Source organism: Gambusia affinis, linkage group LG17 (genome assembly GCF_019740435.1).
Source record: "Gambusia affinis linkage group LG17, SWU_Gaff_1.0, whole genome shotgun sequence".
Lineage (NCBI taxonomy): Eukaryota > Metazoa > Chordata > Actinopteri > Cyprinodontiformes > Poeciliidae > Gambusia > Gambusia affinis.
Window position 1 is genome coordinate 24,539,652 of NC_057884.1, and position 24,271 is coordinate 24,563,922.

At 41.5% G+C, this 24,271-nt stretch overlaps 1 protein-coding gene across 4 annotated transcripts in view; it reads right to left on the bottom strand.

Annotated features, from left to right (window-relative positions):
• Positions 1 to 24,271, bottom strand: part of LOC122847076 (WD repeat-containing protein 7) — a 66,336-nt gene that overhangs the window by 8,719 nt on the left and 33,346 nt on the right. For all 4 annotated transcript variants that reach the window (XM_044144428.1, XM_044144427.1, XM_044144429.1 and 1 more), the window contains 6 exons: positions 16,635 to 16,862; positions 9,156 to 9,342; positions 1,299 to 1,416; positions 1,072 to 1,221; positions 913 to 995; positions 113 to 212 (listed from right to left, as the gene is read on the bottom strand). In XM_044144428.1, the coding sequence (XP_044000363.1) occupies positions 113 to 212; positions 913 to 995; positions 1,072 to 1,221; positions 1,299 to 1,416; positions 9,156 to 9,342; positions 16,635 to 16,862 (866 nt within the window). The remainder of the gene's footprint in view (positions 1 to 112; positions 213 to 912; positions 996 to 1,071; positions 1,222 to 1,298; positions 1,417 to 9,155; positions 9,343 to 16,634; positions 16,863 to 24,271) is intronic.

The following is a 24,271-nucleotide window of genomic DNA, read 5'->3' on the forward strand; positions in this document are numbered from 1 at the left end:
GATGGATGGATGGATGGATGGATGGATGGATGGACGGTTGGATGGATGGATGGATGGACGGTTGGATGGATGGATGGATGGACGGTTGGATGGATGCTGGTCCAGCTCCTACCTGACATTTCCCCGTGCGAACGTCGTAGAGCGCCACCGATCCTTGGCGCGCTCCGACGGCGATGCGATGGCTGCGGTCACAGTAACCGACCATGTAGAATCTGGACAGGAAGCAGCAGCGACAACAACGTTTAAGACTTTTTAAGACTTAATGTTTAAGATTTTAAAATGCTTTTTCAGACTTTTCACAACATTTAAGACCTGGACAAACACACACAATAAATCACACAAAGAATGGCATATTTTATGTAGTAGTGTCAACAGAAGTGACCCGATGCGTTAAAATTACACTTTCCCGATCATAAACATCAAATGCTAGTCAGCTAGCTGGCAAGGGTATATTAGCAGCTAGTTAGCGGTAGCTACAACCGCCTCAGGTCAGTACAGTGATTAGGTTTGCCTGACAGACAAGTAAAAAAAACTACATGAGATTAAATAGATTAAATTGTCCTGCAACAACAAAATTCAAGACGTATTTAAGGCCAACTTCAATTTCTTAAAATGATTTTAAGACTTTTATATTTTAATTCCTCAATTTAAGACATTTTAAGGCATTAACTTACAAAGATTTACAAATTTAAGACCTTTTAAAGCTGCAACCACAGCCTGATGCAGGAAAAAAGCAGATGACCTCTGACCCCAGTACACCACAGATCAGAACAACACGTGCTCACAGTCACAATCAAACATATTGACCTCCTTCCTGCAACAAACCCCAGTGTGAAGTGACCTCTGACCTCTGGCAGCGGTCAGACACTCCATCAGGTCACGGCGACTGATCACATCAATACACACACTCACTTGCAGATGGCGGGGAAACACTCCTGCAGTCCTTTCTTCTTCACCAGAGAGCCTTCGATGCAGTACATGATGATGTCCATCACCTGGAACCAGAGGAACCATCATCAGAACCAGCAGACCCAGCGGACCCAGAGCGCCCAGAGCTCTGGTTCTGCTCACCTCCACCAGCAGGTCCACCACGTCTCCGGGCATCTTCTCGATCAGGATGTCAATGACCCGGAGGATCTCGGCCTTGGCCCGGGCCAGCGTGGTGGTGTGGACGTTCTGCTGGGACTGGGAGTTGGCCTGGGCCGCGTTGTGCCGGTGGACCTGGAGGAAACCGACCAGACTCACTCAGAACATCAGGAACGAAACGGACCTGCTGCTGCTGGGGGTTTGGGCCTCACCTCGCGGGCGATGGTGGTGATGAAGGCCGGCGGGCGGGCGGTGGCGATGAGGGACAGGGCGTGGCGGGCGGAGCGCGCCGAGTCAGCGGGGGGGTTGAGGGGCAGACCCATGCTGACGCTGAGGAGACAAACACTGGATCAGAACATCCAGAACCCAAAACTCTACTCCTGTGACATGGATCAAAGTCAGGGCCCGGGGGCCAAATCCGGTCCGCCAACATTTCTTAGTCGGTCCTCTAGAGCAGTGGTCCCCAACCTTCTTAGTACAGCGGACCAGTCAACCCAGCGCAAATGTTCCTGCGGAAAAAATAACCGACAGCTTCCGGTTTAGTATTTTCAAAATAAAGGCTCCTCCAGACAATACATAGAGCGGCCATATTTAATTATTTCTTGCGCGGCCCGGTGGTTGAGAACCACTGCTCTAGACTCCAGAGAAACGTACAGCGAAGCCTGAGCAACTTACTAACTCTCTCTCTCTTTGGTTACTTAGCAACAACCAGATGAGCAACTTACTAACTCTCTCTCTCTTTGGTTACTTAGCAACAACCAGATGAGCAACTTACTAACTCTCTCTCTCTTTGGTTACTTAGCAACAACCTGCTGAGTAACTTACTAACTCTCTCTCTCTTTGGTTACTTAGCAACAACCAGATGAGCAACTTACTAACTCTCTCTCTCTCTTTGGTTACTTAGCAACAACCAGATGAGCAACTTACTAACTCTCTCTCTCTTTGGTTACTTAGCAACAACCAGATGAGCAACTTACTAACTCTCTCTCTCTTTGGTTACCTAGCAACAACCTGCTGAGTAACTTACTAACTCTCTCTCTCTTTGGTTACCTAGCAACAACCTGCTGAGTAACTTACTTATTTCTGCTGTCTCTCTGATCATCATTAAAGTGACATTTCAAATTTACCGTCGTACCAAAGTGCAAATATTGCTAAATTAAAACCAAAGTGATTTAGGATTTTAATTCCAAATACAAATAAAATCCTGAAATAATTGAACAACTTAAAAAGTTCAGAACTCATTGAATGCAGACGCAGCTATTTATTAACATTTTAACAGTTTTTAATGGATTTTATAAATACATTCTGGCCTTTTAAGAAGCTTCATGATTTTGATTTAAATTACTGGTTTTATTTCTAATAATTATTCAGATATTCATAGTTAAACTGTTTCACTCGGGTTGATTCAGAGAAGGACTGAGACGCTTCAGGAGGAGGAGAAGAAGAAGAAGAAAGGTTGAGCTTCGCTAATATATGGAGTGAAGAGATTAGCAGCAGCTCATAATGTCAGGGCCGAGTCAATGGGAGCCGTTTAGCAGGCGACAGCATAATGGACTCCCACAATGCAACAGGCAGCAGGCGCACACACACAGCTGAACACACACCCCTCTGACAGGAAGTGACATCTCGCCACAGCCGCCAATTAACGGCGCTAATATATCGGCAATTTATCATCAGAACTGAGCGTTTCATTTGGCGGTAATTGGAAACAGTGGCAGCGTTGATGTGAGGCTGAGCTAACGGAGCTAATGGCCGCCGAGGTTAATGAGCCAAACGTGGGCAGAAATAATCCAGATTATCACCAGAGAGCAGATTCTGATTGGTCAATGTTAGAACACAGAAATATTATAGAAATATAGAAAATGACTTCCTGACAGGATCAAAATCCATATTTACATCTCACTTATATCTGATGAGGAAAGAGAGTAAAAACAAAAATAAAGACAAAGAGATGATTAGCTGTAAAATCTTAAAATATTCTGACTGTAAATTAAAGATTTATTTCTCTTTCTTTACTCTAAAAGATCTAATCTCAGCAAATTTAATCTTAGATTAATTTAATACATGAAATGCAGTCAGAAAAGTTAAGTCAACAAAAATATGTTCAAAGTTCAGGTCAAAGAGAATAAAAATGAATTAATTTGTGTTCATAGTTCATTTATATGGGACTAAACTCCCATAATGCACCAGTTCAATGACGTAAAAGTTGGATAAAGTTGGACCGTTTAAACTGCAGACGCTTTGAAAACAATCGGATATGATTCAGTTTTAAAAGTTTAAAAAGATCAGATTTGGCTGCTAGAAGTCTAGCGCTACTATATAATGTTAATAATGTTGCTATCAGTGTTGTATAAAGTACTAAAAAAATGTACTTAAGTAAAAGTACAAATACATGGACAAAAATGTACTCTAGTAAAAGTAAAAGTACTACATTAACATTTTTACTTGAGTAAAAGTAAAAAAGTACTGGCTTTTAAAAATACTTAAGTATTAAAAGTAAAAGTACTTCCTGAATGCATTACCTAATCACTAATACAATATCATTAAGCGTACCTATCATATTTAATTTTAATATGTGCCATTTTAATGAACAATGCCACAGATAAAGCATGTTTTTATTGTGTTTACTCTCTGTGACAGTTTAGATTTAGATTTGTGATTCTATGCATCATAATTTCAGGGATGGAAACATCTTGTCTCCTGTCCTCACATAGCATGAACTTCACTTTTTTGCCACTAATGGCCTTTATTTTGAAAGAAATCCAACAGAAAGGGGATGGAAAGAAGATGGATGAGGGAGAACATGCAACCAAAGAGCCATGAAGCACTGTTGTAGTTAAGACAAAGACCAGCAAACTGCGCTACATGACACAATAAAATGAAGTACACCTTTCAAAACTGCTTCTCAAATTGATTTGAAAAATCCACATTCCCATAAAAACACCTAGATATTAAATACTGAGAGCTGAAATAAATTTTACCAGTATCATTATCAATTCAAACTCTTCATTCCGCTTTGCTTCCATCTCTGTGGCACAATCCACAGTGGTTTCCTACCAACCCTAAAAGATACCACCCTGGACGTTTGCCCATATCACCCATGTCAGAAACCACAACTGTCTGCTCCATTAAACATAGAAATTAAGGCAATGCCCCAATGGTAAACAACACTCAACTATGAATACTGTCCAAGGTGCAAGAAGCAAGAAGTAACCAGGCAGAAGGACAGTGATTGTTCTCACCCTGTCTGCCACAATGACAGGTTACCAATACAATCAAAGAGCAATGAGCAGCTCTGCTACACGTTCTTGTTTTGTTTATTGGCCAATTAAATAAATCTATCTATTTTTTAATTAAATAAAATAATAATAGCTACTGCAGTGTGTGCAGAACGTCACAAGAACAAAGAACGGCTCTCAGTGAGGCTTCAGTCCTGTAGGACTTAGTAAAAATCTGTCCAGAAGAATCGGATCGTTCATCACTATCACTATATAGCAGATTTTGGTCACAGCGTTGTCCCATATATGCAACACCTAAAACAACACTTCCAAACAATAATTAAACGCATGACTGACAACGTTTTTTCATCGCAGAAGCACCATAGTGTCTCAGTACAGCTAGTTTTGCCAACATCACGTCCACATAGCTTACCTTCCTTTAAGCTTCTTTCCAAGTGACGCTAAAAGTCGGACGAAGTTTCCACCGTCTGTGAAAGTGAAGCGCTGCTGATTTTACATGTCGCCAAATCTTATGATTTATGTAGCGAAATTCTATTACTGACGATTAGACACAATCATCTCCCGCTTAGTGGAAACCACTGCGCATGTCTGGGAGCTCCGCGACTGAAAGGAGGAGGCGATGGGTGACGACAGTAATTAGTTGGTCACGTTAATACTTGGATTTACAGCGCCTTGTTAAGTCCCTGAACTTCATATTTTAACGGGGGAAAAAAAGCGTAATGCGACTTGCAGTAACGCGACGGTTTTGTAGAAATGTAGTAAGTAGAAAGTACAGATACTTACTGTAAAATGTAGTGGAGTAAAAGTCGAAAGTATCCATTATTAAATATACTTAAGTAAAGTACAGATACACGAAGATTGTACTTAAGTACAGTAACGAAGTACATGTACTTCGTTACTTCACAACACTGGTTGCTATAATGTAGCAGGGCTGGACAATAAATCTACTACAATATCAGCATTTCATATCAGTCCATGTCAATCGATTATGGATTAGTTTTTGTTTTAAAGCTGACGGCGTGACGTTTTCTGCCTTAATGACTTTTCACTCAACGCTGTTTTTAAGATTTTTAAGCAGCTATGAGACAAAACTTGAAACTGTTGCTACGCAGGTCACTCAGCAGGTTGTTGCTAGGCAACCAAAGAGTGAGTGAGGTGAGGCCACCCACCTAGCTTAGCTAGCTGTGAGAGGTTTAGTGGCTGTAGCCTAAACCTGCCTACATCTCCCAGAATGCTGTGCGGTTCTGGATTGGAGGAATATTCTATTAGCTGTATTACTTATCACGATATATCTGTATTTTTTGATTTATTGTCCAGCCATGTGTTATATAAATAACTAGGTAATAAAGTTTGATATTTTCAGAACGCGTCTCGTTTGATCCTCTGTAATCTGCTGCAGCTCTGAATCGGACCGAGACTCTGACTGAAACGCTCCGTCTGTGCTGAACTCTGCAGAGGCTCCAGCATGTGTGAACCTGGCAACATGGCTGCTTTCACAGCCAATAGCGCGCTGACATTACCCAGTCGATACAGAGCCGCACAGATATTGATTTCTGACTGGGAGGGAGGAGAGAACAACCCAGTCACATGACAGGGAGCCACCGCTGTAAGGAACTGGCAGTGTGTGTGTGTGTGTGTGTGTGTTTAGGCACTGACTGACTGACTTACTGATTGGTTCCCCCAGTCGGGTGCAGATGGGCTAACCGGTTGGTTTGCCAGCAGGCCCACAGATTGATTTACTGGAAGGTTTCTGAACCGACTGCAGTTTGACTCAACAAACGGGATTATAACAGAAAACATCTGAAGAGACGATTTGAATGATTCAAATAACCATCGTTAGTCTGAGCAGGCCTGTTAGCGCGCGGTTCGCTAGTCTGAACACAACGGCGGGGTGGAAAGACAACAGCAAGATTTAAGGTCGTCTCCACGAAGATTTGTTTTTAATCACATTTCTGATGAGTCACTTTTATCAGGATCTTTAGAAATCCTGCCAGTTTATTTTGTTTTCCACTTTCATTTTCAGCATCACAAACAAAAACATTTTTTCATTTTTAAAACGTATTTTGAGACCTGAGTGATTCAGGTGTTTCCTCCAGCAGGTAGATCCTGAAATCTCTGAGGATTTTTACACCTTCAGGTGAGATTTTTATTCTCTGGGAGCTTTAAAAATCTTTTTCCAGTTGAAAAGGGATTAACACACACACACACCCACGCACACACACACACACACACACACACACACACACACACACACACACACACACACACCCCGACTGCGTGGAAATCCATCCAACATTTAACTCAACTCCTGATTATTCTACTTAAAACAAGGAAAAATGTTTTAAGTGAAGTCATTTGTACTTCATTTTTTAATCAGTATTTATGAATATTGATTTAAAACAAGATTACATATTTTTCTAAAAAATTTTTTGTAAGTTTAATTTTAAAAAACCCCAGATATTTGCACTAAACTAAACCAAAAAGATTTGGCGTTTTTACAGTGTAGTCAAATTCAAACACATTTCAAGAATTTTCAAGGTAACTTTTCAAACTTTTCCGCTTTGGAGACAAAAACCAAACAAATGGACTAAAATAAATCAAAACTATAGGAAATCAGTTATTATTGTTATTAGTAATGTATTGTGATAATAATCTTCATTCTGCAGCAGAGACTAAATTAACTAAAATATAACTAAATTTACTGTTTTCAAATGCCTCTAATTTCACAAATATCCCATAATTTTAATAAATTTATTTGATGTATAAAATAAAAGATGGTCACTGAGCCTTTAAGAATAATAAATATTCATCACATTTAAACAATTCAAATAAATTAGAGAAAGTTTAAAAAAATCTCTAAATTTACTGGAATTTTCTTACTGATATAAAACAATCAAAGTTTAGTTGGATTTAACTTCAGACAGCCGGTTATAATCATACATTTTATTTTTTTGTGTAAAGTTTTATGTAATTTATTAATTGTCAGGTTTTTTATTTACTTTTATGCAAATTAAACAAAAAGCAATAAAAATGTTACATTTTTTCCTAATCCTGTAGATTAAAAATTATTCACAGACAACAGAAGATGGAAAAACCCAGAAAGGATCAGGTTGTTTTGGAAGCTTCTTCCTCTCATAAATGAAACAAACCATCAATTAAAAATCTCTTTTTCTACTTCCTGTTACATCATCATAACCAAATCAGCAGGAAAAACTGCAATAATAAAACATTTAGTCGTTTTAAAGGTAACAATAAAATCTGTCAGCTTGTGCAGGAGATGGGGAACTGACTGCTACTGCTGCGCCTGTCGGTGGGTTATTGTGTCATGGAGAATAAATAAAGTTTATTAGGTTACATCTGGTAATGTTGTTGTAGCAAAACGCTACAGACGGCAGCATTAGGACCAGCAGTAATGGCTTCAGTGGCTGGAAGATTAATGGCGTCTGAAAGGAGCTTCTGTAAATAAATACATTATTTTAAAAGGTCATAAGTCAAAAGAACAGCAATAAAAACGCTTCTGCGATGAACCCAGGCATTCTGCCTGCTGGGATTTCAACCCACAACTGTCTGAAGACGGCAGCAGTCAGAATGGGACAGACATCGTTACATCATCATAATGTCCTCCAATCAGATTACAGCAGCGCCTCCATAACTCAGAGAGTCGGCTCTGGAACGGCCGACGGCTTTAACGGGATCAGAATCAGCCAATCAGATCAGCACAATGATCAATTAAACGACCGGAGGGTCTGGAGCCGAGCGGATCAGCAGAGACCCGCCAGAACTCACAGCAACTTTAGTCATTTTGTCACGTTTTGGGTATTTTAGATGTTTGAAATGCTGATCAATTAGATTCAGGCGAGAAGGAGCAGGAAACCTGCAGGAAAAATAAATATCTGAAAAGTGTGGTGTGCATCTGTTTTCAGCCACCCTCTCCACTGCTAGCTTTAGCCGTTGCTTTTTACAACATCTGGCTTCTTCTGGTGCAAATTTATGACCAATTAGTGACATGAAAGTTGAATAAAATGCAACATGAACATTCAGACTGGAGAATGCTGTGAAAAATATTGGCTACAATTTAGAGGAACAAATCTGATAATGCTAACACGTAACACCAACATGGTATTTAGCGGAAGCTAATGCTAACACGTAACACCAACATGGTATTTAGCGGAAGCTAATGCTAACACATAACACCAACATGGTATTTAGCAAAAGCTAATGTTATAGCGCTAAATTCAATCATATTGATTACAGAATATTGTCAAGAATATCTGTGTTGACCAAAACGTCAACAAGACATTGAACTGTATTCAACTGAAATTTTACAAGACAATCAGGTAAATGAGTGCTTCAATATTTATCTAAAATAATTATTTTAGGGAAAGCTAAGCTAGCTAAATGTTTTCAAAGTTAGCCAAAATGCTAACATGGTAAATGTTATTAACGCCATAGAGGATTAGTGGAAGTGAAAAGTGGTTTAAGGAGAGAATAATGGACACCTGGTGAGAAATAAAGACGAACTGAGGTCATGAATCTCTGAGCTAAATTTTGTAATACTGATGAAAATCTACAGAAATAATTTTTAATTTTTCATAAACTGGAACTAAATGTTGCCTTTACATCTTATCTTCTAGCAGTTAGAATCTTAAAATCAGAACCAGCTGATCTGTTTGAGGTTCAGCCTCCAATCCCACATCAGATCAGATGTTTGATTGGTTCTCAGTTCCGGTATGAAGCAGGTCACCTTAGCATTGATTTAACTAAGCTGTGTTCAGGTGTGTGTATGTGTGTGTGTGTGTGTGTGTGTGTGTGTGTGTGTGTGAGACTCACTTAGCCAGCTGCTTCTCTGCGTCGGCACACAGCTCCAGCAGCCCCATGAGCACCGCTGACACGTCCATGTACGGCTCCCAGACGGTGAAGCCGCGGCCGATCAGATCAATGGCGGTGCGGCGGATGGTGCTGTGGGCGGGGAGTTTAGGGCTGGGGGGCTGCAGCAGCAGGAAGGTCAGCGCCTTGCCTGAAAACACAACCACAGCAAGCTGATTCACAGCTCAACTTTCCCCAAAGTCCAGGAGAATCTGAACGGCTTCAGCCGCTAAGAGCAGCAGACGGAGGCCTTGTCCACATGTAAGATCCAATATGTCCGCCACATCGCTGTAAAAACTATTGTAAACACAGGATCGGTTCCAGAATGTTTTCATCCACATGGATCCACACAAGTCTGCTGTTTAGCATTGTTTGAAACATGCCAAACCCATAGGGGGCGGTGTAGCGCAGGGCTAAAACCTGCTAGCCAACCAGAATGTTTCAAATCAATCACAACTTCCTGTTAGGAATCAAACATGGCGGCAGGAAGTTCATTTGTACATCGAGTGAGTGAGTTAGTAAGTTACTCATTAGGTTGTTGCTAGGTAACCAGAGAGCGAGTTAGTAAGTTACTCATTAGGTTGTTGCTAGGTAACCAAAGAGTGCGGATATGGATCCAGTGAATCTTGAATTTTCTCTCAGATGTTTTATCTTTTGATATTGATCACATCAATCACAATATAGATATAATTATTGATTTATTGTCCAGTCCTGCGTTAAATAATAAAAAAGGTTTGACATGTTTTAGGCGCTGACCATCAGAACTTTGTCTAATCTGTAACGACGGTCCTTTTAAACTGAATGATGGTCCATAAATAAAATGGTCTTCCTGTAAGGAATGAGACCGAGTGGAGGACATGCCCGCTGCGCTGCGCAGTCTGAGGACGGAGACAGGAGGTCACTTCATAGCCGACCTGACATTTGAGCCAGACTCTGTGGGGATGGGCTGACCATTAAAGAGTCCAGAAAACGCCCCCACCCCTCAATAACACGCTCACTTCCCCAAAGACCAACAGCCACAGCTTCACCTGCAGGATCCTCCGTAAAATCAGGGAAAGCTTGGCTGATCAATACAGCTTCTTCACTTTAAATGCAAATACAGAAAGTGGCGTTATGAAGAAACATGGAATAAAGGAGTGATGATTTACTTTAGTTATGATCCTGCAGTGACTCTAAAGGTCCTCGCTCCTCCAGAGACGAGCTGCTAATAACATCAGCTGGATCTCCTGGCATTTCCTCCCCCAGTCCTCCTCAAATGGCAGCCCAGTCCCTTCTTATTGGTTTATTTCTGCTCACAGGCGGCGGAAACATTCATCTACAGGCCGTTACTGCAGCTCCACCGACAGGCGAAACCAGAAACTAAAGATCCTGACGATCAGCAGGAACCAGGTTTTAAAAACCTTTTCATCAGAGCACCACCGATTTTAACGATTTATCAAAGGTTTAATTTATGGAAAATGTGGATTTTTGTTCATCAGAGCACTCTGTGGGTTTCCATAGATCAGAGTGACGGCAGCCGGGGCGGCCATCTTGTTTCACAGCTTCTATTAATTTCAACTTTGAAGCTCTGCTAATATGGTGACTAATTTCCTGTGACTAGTCTGTGTAATCAGTCGGCTTGAGTGAAATAAGTGTCACTTTTTGAAAATACTTTTTCTTTTCACACACAAAAATAAACTGATCAAAATCAAAAAAATCAACTTGGTGATGAAAATTTATTTGATTTTATTTTAAAGCCAAATTGCCCAAACTTAGCAGAGATTTGACTGTAAATTATTAGATATTTTCAGTACAAATAAATTTAGGCATTAATGACTCAGTTCTGATGACCTGAGCTGTGAATCTGCAGGATGTTTAAAAACTGGAGATGAAAACACACCGGATGCAAAATTAAGACATTTTTCACTTTTCAACTGATGTAAATCTGTTACCAATCGTCCTGCTGGTGCAGAATAATTGGATTTAAATGTTTTAAATAGCTAATTATCAAAATGAATTGACATATTTCTCAGAAAAATTCCCTCCAACCTGCAACAATCAGCACCAGACGGATCTGATGCATAAATCTGAGAGAGACAGAAGCTGCCTGGTCTTAATGAGTTGTTGGCTGGCAGTAAACACGCCTCATTACCAGACGGAGCGTGATTAAAGAGTGGAGCGAAGGCAGGAAGGTAGAGAGAAGTGAGTGTGAAATAGTGACAGATTAGTGACGTTTAAAATTTAGCAGCCTGAAACGAGCGCTAACAGGCTTTGTGCTTTCCTTCCCCAGCTGCCCTCTGCCTCTTTATCTGCCTGCGTTTGAGGCTAAATGAGAGCTGAAGGTAAATCAATGTGGGGACTTGGTTAGTGGATGAAAGCTGGATGAGACCGGCTGCAGAGAGACGGGAAAACACAAAACCGCCAGACTAACAGCATCACATTTAATGACGAGTCACATAAAATAACAATTTATAAACGAGCAAAATTACATTTAGATTAAAAATTAGTTTAGGAAGAACATGGTGACTGTAGTAGGTATATTTAATGTAGCATCTATCCTACATATCAGGATTTTAAATGTTTTAAATGCCAAAATGATCTCAATTTAACTTGAACTTTAATTATCTATTAGCTTGACTCAGAGTAGCTCTACTTTTATTTTAAATTATCTTTCAGTAGCTATTAGCTTCACTTTGTAGCTCCTAGCTTCATAATTTGTTACTGTTAGCTTGACTCTGGGTAGCTGTTAGCTTCTTTTACTATCTTTATGTAGCTGTTAGCTTGATCCTTCGTTACTGTTAGCTGTAAATCAACCATCAGATTGTTGCTAAGTTTTATTCTGTCCATTCAGCCTCCCAGTTTTCCAGGAACTCCTTTAGCATTAGCTGCTACATGTTTAGCATTGAAATGCTATCTTTTTCTTAAATGGTTTTGCTGATAGGCTAACTCCTTTTAGCACAACAACAGTGTTTTCTATCATCCAATCGGATCATTTTAGACAGACAAATTAACCTCATCTCTGTTGGAAGAGGACGTCGCTTGTGCGTCAGAAATATGGCTGTACCAGAAACACAATACAAAGGTTCCAGCCTGGGATTTTTTAATAAAGTGATTAATTACTAACATCCAAGAGATTAACTCAATGAAATGAACACTCCAACTCAACATTCATCCCAACAAACTGAGGATGAACTTCAAATTAAAAGCGTTTTATTTGTCTTCCTGCTTTTAATTGTTGTCTTTCCAATACTGCGAAGTGAAACTCAATTTCCAATCAGCTCTCATGAATGTTTGAAAATGCCACAGTTTGCAGCCAACAGTCTCAGGAGGGGCTCCAGGTTTTCTGACATTTACCTGGGCAGAGACTAAACTCTGAAGTGCAGTTTGTCCCTCTCACTGCCCAGCACTCCTCCTGCTGTCATCCGTCCATCCTTCCTCTCCTCCTCTCCATCTCCCCAATATTTCCCCCTCTCACTCTGTGAAAACATCAATCTCTGCCCTGCTGTATGGACTACTGTACCCTGCCTTTCACTGGGCAGACAGCTCTCATTCATCACACCCCGCGCCGTTCGCCAACAACACCAACAACAGCGATCCATCTTTCAATTTCATAACTGGAGAGAGGAGGGAAAGAAACAAGCAAACAGACGGAGAGGAAGGTATGGAGAGAGAGAGAGGACAAAACATGTTTTTAAATCATCCCTTAGGGTGTCTGGGCTTTAAAGGCATCCTGTGTTTTCTGTATGGTACGCTGATTTTCAAGTATTTTGTTGGAAGGCCTCAAAGATTCCTCTGAATCCAAACCTAAAGCACAAAGCAGGGTGGAATAATCACCAATCATCTGCAATATAATCTGGAGGAGCATCAATAAAAGTCTGGAAGTGATATGTTGTGATTTAGTAGCTTGAGATATTTGAAGGGGATGTATTTATTAAATATTCAAGTATTAGACATTTTTCTACTTCTATTTGGGTCCCAACTGTTTCTAAAAAAACATCCAGAGCGCTTAAAAAAAATTTAACATCCAGCCGGGTTTTGGCAATAAGTTCATGTGTTTTTGGTGTCTGGAAAATGAGTCCTTAAAATCCTCCAGAAAGTAACGACACAAATCAGCAGCAAGTGCCCGTTACCTAGCAACCGCAGCAGAGTTCCGCCCCGTTACCTAGCAACCGCAGCAGAGTTCCGCCCCGTTACCTAGCAACCGCAGCAGAGTTCCGCCCTGTTACATAGCAACCCTAGTAAGTTTCTTACTTCTTCCTGCTCCTTTTCCAGCATGTTAAGATTACTGTGGTACTAAAATATGTCTTTTGCATTCTTTGTTCTTGTGTATGATTTTAAACTACTATCATGTTGGAAATAAAGTTTCATTTCATTTCAAACCCCAGCTGACCTCCAGCACCTTTGTTTTGTTTGTGCTGTACAATGGCTACTGGAAAAGACAAGTTGTTTTTGTCGACGACTCACCATCCTGCACTCGTTTGCTGCTTTTCAAAGATCTACGGCTGTATAATTGCACAACCGTTTGTAATTATTTTAACAGGTGAGTGTGAACTTTGAGTCGTGGCCAAAAGCAGCTTAAATGGATTTAAAGTGACAAGACAGCTCATTCTGAACCGAGCAGACTGAAATCTCGCTGTCTAAGAATGATTTTGTGTAATAAATGTAATAAAGATATTTTTTTATAGACCTATATTAACCTGTTCAATGAAGCATCTTAGGTCACCTCCAATCATTCTGTGTTCCTAATTTCAAGACTCGAGATATTTCAGATTCTTCGGTATCTATAAGGATTCTGCTGGAAGATGGAGGGTGTCTGTAAATCTCAGTGGTGAGTGACCTTTGTGCCCTCAGGCGCCGCCGCTCCAGAAACCCTCATCTCTCTCAGATCAATACATCCACATGGACTCAGGAGACCTTGGAAAACCAGCGTCATCAGCAGAGCCAGAAAACAAGAAGGGAGTCTGCAGACGGACACGAAAACCCGTCCTGCATGACGGAGGAAGAGGAGGGTTCGGCTACTGGTCCCAGTTCCTGCTGTTCCCAGTAAGGAATCTGGAACTGGAACAATATCTTCACTTTTGTGAGTTAACTTTAACATCTGAGCTTTTATTCTGGGTACAAATACCAGAGAAAAGTGACAGAATGCATTAAGCTGCAGCTTCAGCCTTCAGCTAGGGCTGGTTGTCGCTACCAGCTAGCTACAACATCAGGGTGCGAAAATCAATCTTCGATTTAATCTATTAATTTTGATGGTTGTTGCTACACTGATTTCAAATCAATACAAAGGTTTCAGTCAAAATTTAAAGCAAAACCTGCCCTGTTGTGCCCAGACAGCAGTCAATATGCTAACCCTAACCCTGGAGGGAAAACATCGCTAAGCATCTGATCAAAGTTTGTTTTCAGAGGTTTATGTCTTTTATGTGTGGATTTTATTTCCATTTTTTTTTATAGTTTCTGGTTGTTGTATTTTATTTTGTATATTTAAAATTTCTTCCAGTTCCATAACCTCTAAAAAACACAATTTAATTGTCTGATTATCAAATCATCACATAAAAATAACACTGTTTAGTTTAGTGAGAAATGTGTTTTACAGGAAGAACCTGAACCTCTTCCTGCTTTGATTCGTCATGAATCAGGAAATGCGTCATTATTTAAACCGTGTGATTCTCTGCCTGCAGTTTCTCCATCAGATGAAGTTTGTGTTCACTGACTCCACACAGGTGAGCTGGATGCTGGCTTCACGCTCCACAGCCTATCAGTGGGAGCGCAGGTCCTGTCGCCGGGCGGATGCCCCCCGAGGCAGCCTATCAGACCTCGGGAGCAGCGGGACGGAAGAGCAGCCTTACTTAGTGCAGGTTTGATGCCCGCCGCGGTGCGGCGGTGTGTGAGGAATCAGAGCAGAGCTCCTTAAGATGTCAGGCCTGGCGGGTGAAAATCAATCCCTTCTCTCTGCTCACCGCTAATCCAGCACTGAAGTTTGTAGTTTGTGAGCTGTGGAGTTATGAGTTTGGAGAAGACGATGATTCTGGAGTGAAACCTGAACCGCCTCTTTAAGATGTGAAAACATGGAAACGTCCAAACAAATCATTATTAAATGATAATAATGATGATGTGCATGTCTATAATATTTATAAATGATCAAAAAGTTTTATCACTGTATACCAAATTAACAGAGTTTGGCAACTTTTAATTAGCAATCAATGAATTCCTGTTTTAGCTGCAGTTCAGAATGGGAAAGACTAGAAAACATTCTGCTTAAGTTTATCTTCAGGAAATGACAAAGATCCAAAATTATCACACAGTGAGGACAGAAAGTGAGGTAACATCAAGTCACCATGACAACCGTAAGACGGCCTGTAGGTGGTGACGAGGTACTAGGAAGAGTACGGAGGCTGATTGGTGCAAAAACATGAACAATGCAAACTCCAAAACCCAAAAACAATAAAACAAATAAATGCAACAGAAAAATGGCTCAACCACAGAAAAAGGAAGCAAAAGGAAAAATGCACCAAGAGCAAAAACATCACAAAACTGAATGTCCTCCAGACCACTAGGGGGAGGACTTCCCCTAGTGACCACAGGATCTGGTCATATGGGACCAGTAAAGACAGGAAGGCCAGAAAAAAGTCGGAAGAACAAAGATTTGTGTGATTCATCATATTCAATGGTATTTAACAGAAGCTAATGCTAAAACGCTACACCAACACATTGCTTTGACAGAAGCTAATGCTAAAGCGGTAAACCAACACATTGTTTTGACAGAAGCTAATGCTAAAACGCTACACCAACACATTGTTTTGACAGAAGCTAATGCTAAAGCGGTACACCAACACATTGTTTTGACAGAAGCTAATGCTAAAGCAGTACACCATCACATTGTTTTGACAGAAGCTAATGCTAAAGCGCTACAACAACACATTGTTTTTACAGAAGCTAATGCTAAAGCGCTACAACAACACATTGTTTGTACAGAAGCTAATGCTAAAGCGCTACACCAACACATTGTTTTGACAGAAGCTCATGCTAAAGCGCTACACCAACACATTGTTTTGCCAGAAGCTAATGCTAAAGCGCTACACCAACACATTGTTTTGCCAGAAGCTAATGCTAAAGCGCTACACCAACACATTGTTTTGCCAGAAGCTAATGCTAAGGCAGAGCTACACTAATAAACTTGACTTAGTAACGTTTTCCTGTTGCATTTGCGTCATTCTTGTGTTCATTTTGAACAAAATCATTTTGTCCAAACATCACAAACATAAACACGTGTTTTACTAAAGTTAGAAGCTCAGAAACACTTCAGGCAGGTCAGGTGTATGTAGAGTAAAGGATGTGTGATGCTGTGGGAACCGTGCTAACGTACATGGAGTTATGAACTCTAGTACCGGGACTTTTTACATAAAAACCAGGTGACCTTTGACCCAGAGGTTTCTCAGAGTGTGAGGTCGTCCTTTCTGTACTTACAGGTGTGTCTGGCCAGTGAGTAGTTGGACGAGCCGCCGCTCGTCGGTCCGAAGCCTTCCGGCACCGCTCCTCCAGCTCGAGCGCGCACTGAACCTTTTGGCGGTTCGATCTCTGCGCCGAACTCGGCTCCGATGACGCCCAGCAGGACGATGGCGGTGGCCTGCTTCCGCCGCTCCTCGTACGAGTTGGAGATCTTCTTGGCGTTTGGCGGGAGGTTGGACAGGCAGCCTGGCGGAGGAACGGAAACAGAAACGGTTCATAGCAGCTACTTCCTGGGGTTTACTCTGCTGAGTGAATCTCACAACCAATAACCGAATCTTTTGGATCCTTAATCCTGATTTTACGAAAGAAATTCAACCGATAAACTTTAGCAACAAACTTTAACTACTTTAATGAGAAAAGAAGAAGAGCTAGCATGAGCTGTTACTTTTGACTGGTCTTAACCATAACCAACCGTTCTAATGTCACTTTACTCACTCTGTGGTTGCCTAGCAACTCTCATTCTTTGGTTACCTAGCAACAACCTGTTGAGTAACTTGGGCAGCAGCAGATTAAAGTTTAGCCACTGAGCCTAAAAACCTGCTTAAAAATAAAAGACAACAGAGTGAAAACTGGATGAAACAGGAAAGGTCACATCACCAGACTGATGGTAGTTCAGATATTTGAAACAAAAAATCTAATCAATAATCATTGATATCGACTGAAATGAAATGCTTATGTCTTTTTTCAGCCATGTTGTGAAGGACTTATGGAAGGAAGGAGGAAATGTTGATGGTGTCTCCTGGTTTTCAGGCGATGCTGAATGGAGCTGAAGGGAATCTCGTCCTCCAGCCTGACGCCCTGAAGACTCTCTGGGTTTCTGAGTAAAGAGACTAAAGACGACGTCCAGAACTAAACATGAACCAGAGAAGACAAAGAGCTGAGCCCTTCCTGCTGCACGCCGGCCGCCGCTGCTGCTGCTGGTTTCCAGGCGTCTAAAGATGGCGTCAGGATAAAGGGAGACTTTTTTTTCCACCTTTTCATTTCTTTCTTTTGACGCTGGAAAAGCTGCAGTCCGGCCTGTGAGTCTCCAGTGAGCTGATAACAAGTGAGCGGCACACTTCTTTTGTCCCGGCATTAATCACCACACAGGCACACGCCTCATTGTGGCTCTGAAAGCCTTTAGTCACACTGGGAGCGCATTGAAACGCCCAGACGGCCATGTTCACAGACTCCTGCCAGGGCTGGACGCGTGCGGCCGCTTTGTGAGGGAGGGAGCGCCTCTCCATTGTGTCCGCCGAGGTGACCCTGGAATAACCTCCTTTGTGGGCGCGCGTGCGGCGGGGCCGGCTCAGCGGGGGGCCGAGGCGGCGCGCGAGCCGTCAATGTGTGTTGCACAGTGGGAGATAAGAGCTGCGGATCAAAAGACCAATGAGCAGCGCATAGAAAACGCCGTGTGTGGATGAGCGACGCATCGCTGTTACAGATTTAGACAGAACTGACTTCCGAAAGGCGGAAAGACCGTCAACACCTGGAGCTTCAGGGAGAAACGGCAACATCAGAGATCAGACACAACCAGACTCTGACTTCAACTCCAGAGCTGCCAGAGCCGGATCCCAAACGTTTCTACAAATATAGAGAAGTCGAAGTTGGTTCGACGCTACAGGGTCACCAGTAAAAGCTCCATCTGTCAGTGGTGGAAACTGCTTCACTAACCTTGAAGCACTAATCATAAACACTACTTCAACTAATGCTAAAGCGCTATACAAACATGGTATTTAGCAGAAGCTAACGCTAAAGAGCTATTCCAACACAGTATTTCTCATATGCTAAAGCTATAGCCAGAGTGTTGCATGGCTCTGTGCCTTACCAGAGGCACGCAACTCTGAGAAAATCTCCATCTTGGAGGGGCGAACTCAATCTGCTAGCTAGCAATCTGTACTTCCTGTTTATTACAGCTCTATGTAGCGTCAACATCCCATAACATCAAGCTTTGTGAATTCTGGTTGATTAATTTCAAACCAGTGAAATTAATCAACAGCTTCTGTTACTGTTGTGTCTCTCCCAGCTGAAGCCACCAGGCATTCGGCTGTGGGAGATGTTATCACGCCTCACGGAGCCGAGTGAAGCACCGTCAGACGGCCGTTCGATCCCAAAGCAGCTGACTGTGCAAACGCATCCGAGAAGCATCCCAGGTGGAATGAAATCCAAGATGGATTCCAGCTAACTGAGTAAAAGCATCCGTCTGGGCGGACGCACAGAGCCAGAGGAGCGACCGGCCGCTGGGCTGAGGTCGGGTCAGCGCAGGATGAAGGCGAGCGCCGTCCTCCGTGGAGTTTCAGACATTATTTTTCTCATTTTTTGCTCCCTGCCCACATATTTCCATACCGCTGGTCTTCATAATGAGATTGCTAAAAGCCAGCCGTCATTTGGAAGAAGGCCCAGCAGCTGATAAATGGATTACACCTGGCATCCCCCCCAGGCCAGACCGGGCCAGTAGATAACAGAATTACAGATGGACTCCCAACCAGAATCCCTAAAACTTCAGATTTACAGAGAAAGTGAGGAATAAAGAAACCAAAGAGAGAAAGGATTCACAAAGCAAATGGCACGAATCGAACTGCGGAGAGAATCGTTATCCGACTTCTTTACCGCTTTCAGATACAGACGGAGAGAAAACGATCATTTCCCAGAACGGGATTACAAAACAATTTTGCTTAATGGAAAAAACGTCTTTTTGCGCCAACAGGAAGTGGATTTTCTTCTGCATCAAAATTAATATTTCTCAAAACTGCAATAGAAATTTTTTTTTCTGCAGTTTGTGACTAATTCTGCAGTTTGAGTTTTGCACAATTAAAACCCTTTTTTTTACATTCTGCGACTAAATTCACGTTTTGCCACACTTTTCAGATCACACGAGTCGGATGATCAAAAACCGGATGTTACTACTGACAGAAAACACAAAGAAGACAGGAAGTGGTCGGAGGATGACGGCGCTGCATGTTTTACAACAACTTACTGCTGAAGAAACTTATTCATGTGATTTTAACTGCGTTTCTTAATTAATGAAAAAACAAAATCGCAAGAATGTCTTTTTTCTACGAAGTTGAAATCCTTTGTTTTGGGGAAACTGATCACGATTCAGGCAGGTGATGCAGATTTAAAAACAAAATTTTCACAATATTTTAAAGTTTTCATCCAGGTCTTTGCTCTGATTTTAATGTCTTTTAATGTCATTTTAGTTAAATAAACCAGTGAAAATACTCTACATGTGTTCAGTTTGTTTTGATTAGCAGGTAAAATTCAAACTAAACAGTGTTTTTGTTTTGTTTTATCTAAACATTTTGGTCCTGAATCGTTTGGTCGCCTCAAATCGTCTGAGACGACCTGAAGTTTGAAGTTTCCAGCGGCCGGTCCGAACCTGCAGCCAGCTCTGCTCCGCGGAGCCACTGATTGATTTTTGAAGCCAATCGATCGGCTTCCTTCGCAACCAGCAGATCTATTATAATGACATTGCATCTAAATCCTATTTGTGGGCCAACCTACTCCGAAACATAACCCAATAAAGCAACGAGGAGGACAGAGGAGCGCCCCTCCGCACTCGCCTCCGCTCGGCTAAATCTTCATAAAAACGAGAAACGGAGCGGGATAAAAAGGAATCCTGGCAGAAATGATATTATCCATAAAGGAAGGAATGTATTAAAGGGAAGGTGCAGCGCCGTAATGCTGCAACCTGTGGAGCCCAGATGGACAAATTAAGGACGTCATAAAAACAACTGAAATGTCACTCAGCAGATAAAACTGTGACCTTTCAGAAAAAGCTTTATTCCACCAATAAGATTAATAATTCACATCGACATAGTTTTAAAGAGCACTTTATATTTCGGTTTATTTTCCCTCTGATTTCCTTCAGGCTTTTGTTCTGATCTGCTGCAGAAACCAAGAGAAACCAGAAACGTCTCAATGAGGAGAGACAGAAAATACAGAAAACTGTAAAAACCAACGCAGAAAAAAATGATGACAAGGAATGAGATTAACGTAAAACTCATAAAACCATCGGGTCGACTGACGGGTCATAAAAACAGTCAGGAGTCGAATCCAGAGTCTGTCTGAGCAGAAAGACGTCGGCGGAGCGTCGAGACGCTCAACACTCATTCATCCTCAAGTCTTTGGACGAAAGTAAAAGTAAAAGTTTTGTCTCTGGGAGGAAAACGAAGTCAAGACAAACGTCTTTAAATAAAACTCCAATCTTTGGCAGGAAAGTTGGAGTCGAGTTTCTAACAACTGAGAATCATTTCCTGGTCCAATCCACGACCAAAATCCAAACCTGAGCTGTTTGTCCTCAGGTCTAAACTATTATATAAAAATAAACCTTGAATCCATTAATTCTATAAACATCTGAATAAAGGATTCACTTCATGTGGAGGATTCTCAATGAGGCCGTTTCATTTTCTACCCAAAGGTGAATATTAAATGTTCCCGTCTGAATTTCATGGCTGCCAGGAGGCATTTTGAATGTTTCTCTGGGTCTGAGAAGTTTTGGTTGCTGCTTTACCCATGAAGCCCCGACTTAACTCTGAGATAAAGAGAGTTGAGGGCAATCAAACCCACAACCTCCCCTCTGCTCCATCCTACAAAGGCAACCCCAGCAGCTTCCCATCATGCTCTGCTTCCATTGGTAATCAATGGGAGACTGGTAAAACCCGATCACCGGGGACCGACGGAGGGGATCAATAGCAGCACAAAAACGATGTGAGAAAGTGCAAGAAGGAAAACGCTGCAGGAGGAGAGACAACTTTGAGAGAAATGTTTAATAAATGTGAATAAATATCCCAGCCTCTCCAGCTGAAGGAAAGCGTTCAGTAAGACGAAGGACGGCCGGCGGCGTCCAGGGAAAGGAACCATGTCCTTACTGTAAAGGCCAGGAGACTGAAAATCTGGGGAAATAATGGAAAACACAATTAAGTTGATAAAGAAAAAGGATTTGAGTCCTGAAACGGTGGCTGCCCTTCCAACGGGCTGAGTCCAGCTGAAGGTTAAGTGTATTTTACCATCTTAAGACACAGACAGAGCAGCTATCTGCACCCAGCCTGAGCGCCGGGCTTCAACTAGACCGCATGGAGGCAGGGAGGGGAGGGGCTCTGTCCTCACCAGAAACCACAAAACAAACCGAGTTCAAGTTCAGAAGGACGAGGAAACAGAACAACTCTTTCTGTTCTGAACACGCAGAGATCCAAACATTTCATCTGCAGTCTGGTTCATAGTTCAGATTATTTTTGCTGGATGTTTGTGTTGGTTGATCAGCTGCTGGTTCAACTGAACACTTTAATCTAGATTGGCAGGATTGGTTGGTTACGAAGGACCTGACTGGCTTTTTGGTTTGTTAAGGTTGGTTAATTGGTTTAATTGGTTGGTTTACTGGTTAATGGTTTATAATTAGTTGTGTCCTTTTTGTACTCATGGATTCAATGGTGAAAACTATGAGGAATTAATTGTTTTTAAATCCCAATCAATAAATCATCTTTAATTGGTTTTACAATAAGTGTAGAGGAAACAAAAACTGAAGAAATTTGTGTAAATTTGTGAAAATCCCATGAGAGCAAAGCGTAATTTTCTTTGAGTTCAAAAATTACAATATAAAACTGTAATAACATTTCAAGAGGGAATCTGAAACTGTATCAATTTTACCACTTTAGTATCAATCTGATACTGACTTGGTACCAATATGATCAATACTTCTGATTGATCTGCTGGCCTCTAGTATTTATAGAAAACTACTGAACACGTTAGTTTCTCAGAAACATTCCTCCACATTATCCGTATTTAGAAAAGAGCTTCTTGCTGTTCTATAATGATATTCCCGTCCAGCAGGAACGATCATCAGAAACAATCAGAGCCTCGGAGTCGCAGCTCCCAACATTTATCTCCACATGAGCTCAATCTGCTCCGAGGAGAAACGTGATCTGACCCGGACGACCCCCCAGGCCGGCGGATTAGATTAGACAGGCAGCGTGGCGTTTCAGCTAACCAAATCACAACCGGGCTAACGACGCCGCGAGGTGAGGGCCTGCCTGACCTTTGACCTCTGACCTCAATCGCTGGGGAAGACAGAGGAGAGATCTGAAAGGACAAAGATGGCGGAGAAGAGGAAAGAGAGTACGAAGAAATCCCAGCAGATTTTAGCAGCTAAAATAAAATATGGTGGGAAAAACTGAGAAACAAACTGATCCAGAACCAGCAGGAAACAGAAACGCCTCCCAGCCCAGTGGGTTTGTTTAGAGGAAGGTGGTTGGGCCCTTTGACCTTGGAGAGGTCGACCTCTCCATCAGAGGACGGGACGATTCCCAGTTAGAGCCAGGATTCCCTCTACTGGGAACCACCAACACTGCTCTTCACCCAACTATTATAAATAATAATAACAGTTTTAATCTGAAAGAGACGTTTTAAAACATGACGAAAATATATCAATATTCAAAGAAATATTATCAATTAGCATTAAGGTGAAAAAATTGTTTTCCAGCCACAAAGTGCCATTTTATATCATAATCAACCTTCAGTTGTTATAAAAACCATCAAATATGACACAAAATATTTGATATTTTAAGTGATTTAATGACTTGAAATTGGGCCTCTGTCTCTTTAAGAAGCTTCTGTTCTTTCTGAAACTCCGCCTCCAGGAAGTCACTCCAGCCTGCTTGTATGTGGCTCCTGATGCACAAATGGCCCCCAGAACAGATGTTTGAATTAGGCAGAAACATTCTGGTTCTTTAAATATTTACAATTAGTGTAAAAATATCAAAGGTAAATCAGCACCGATTATTTCTTTAAATAACGTTGCTTTATGCACCCAGATCTGCTTTAAATTATTTTGTTAAACTTGGTTAAATACAGCAAATGTTTTTAAAGAACGTTATTGTCAGAATAAACTTAATTTGGTTCATTTTTTCCAATACATGTCAAGAAAATTTGCAACATTTGTTTTGATAAGGCAAACAGAGAAATAATTTAAAACTTCCCTTTCCAACTACAAATCTGACTACTCTTTTGGCCTAATTAAAGTTTTATTGTTGAGAATGTAAAATAACATTTTGGGTCCTGAGACAAAAGGTTTGGACGGCGGCCCACAGATTACAGGAGGTTCTGAATTTCTCTACAAGCTTTCATTAGCATTCAAAATGACTTCAGATAATTAAATAACACATTTTAAAGCTGCTTTTAAAGCTAAAATGTTTAAATATTGTTCAGTTTGATGTATTTAGCTGTTGTTGCTGCAGCAGAACTAATTTCCTCCAAACCCAGAGTTCTGGTAATTAATGCCACCGATCCAATTTGAGACTTAGAAAAAGTGAAATTCAATTTCTAATGTGTCTCTTCCATTATATATGGGATGTTTCTCAGCAATAAGTCCTGCCCATGCTGTGTGTGTGTGTGTGTGTGTGCGTGTGTGTGTGTGTGAGATGTGGACCCTAATAACATCCCCTGACACTGTTAGAGACATAATTACAGCACACACACACCAACAGGTTCAGGTGTGTGTGTCTCTGAGGCTTTGCAGCTGAGGCACCGAGCAACAAATGTCATCACATCCTGAACTGTGTGTGTGTGTGTGTGTGTGTGTGTGACAGGGACGGGGAGTCGACACATTGATGAGATGAGTC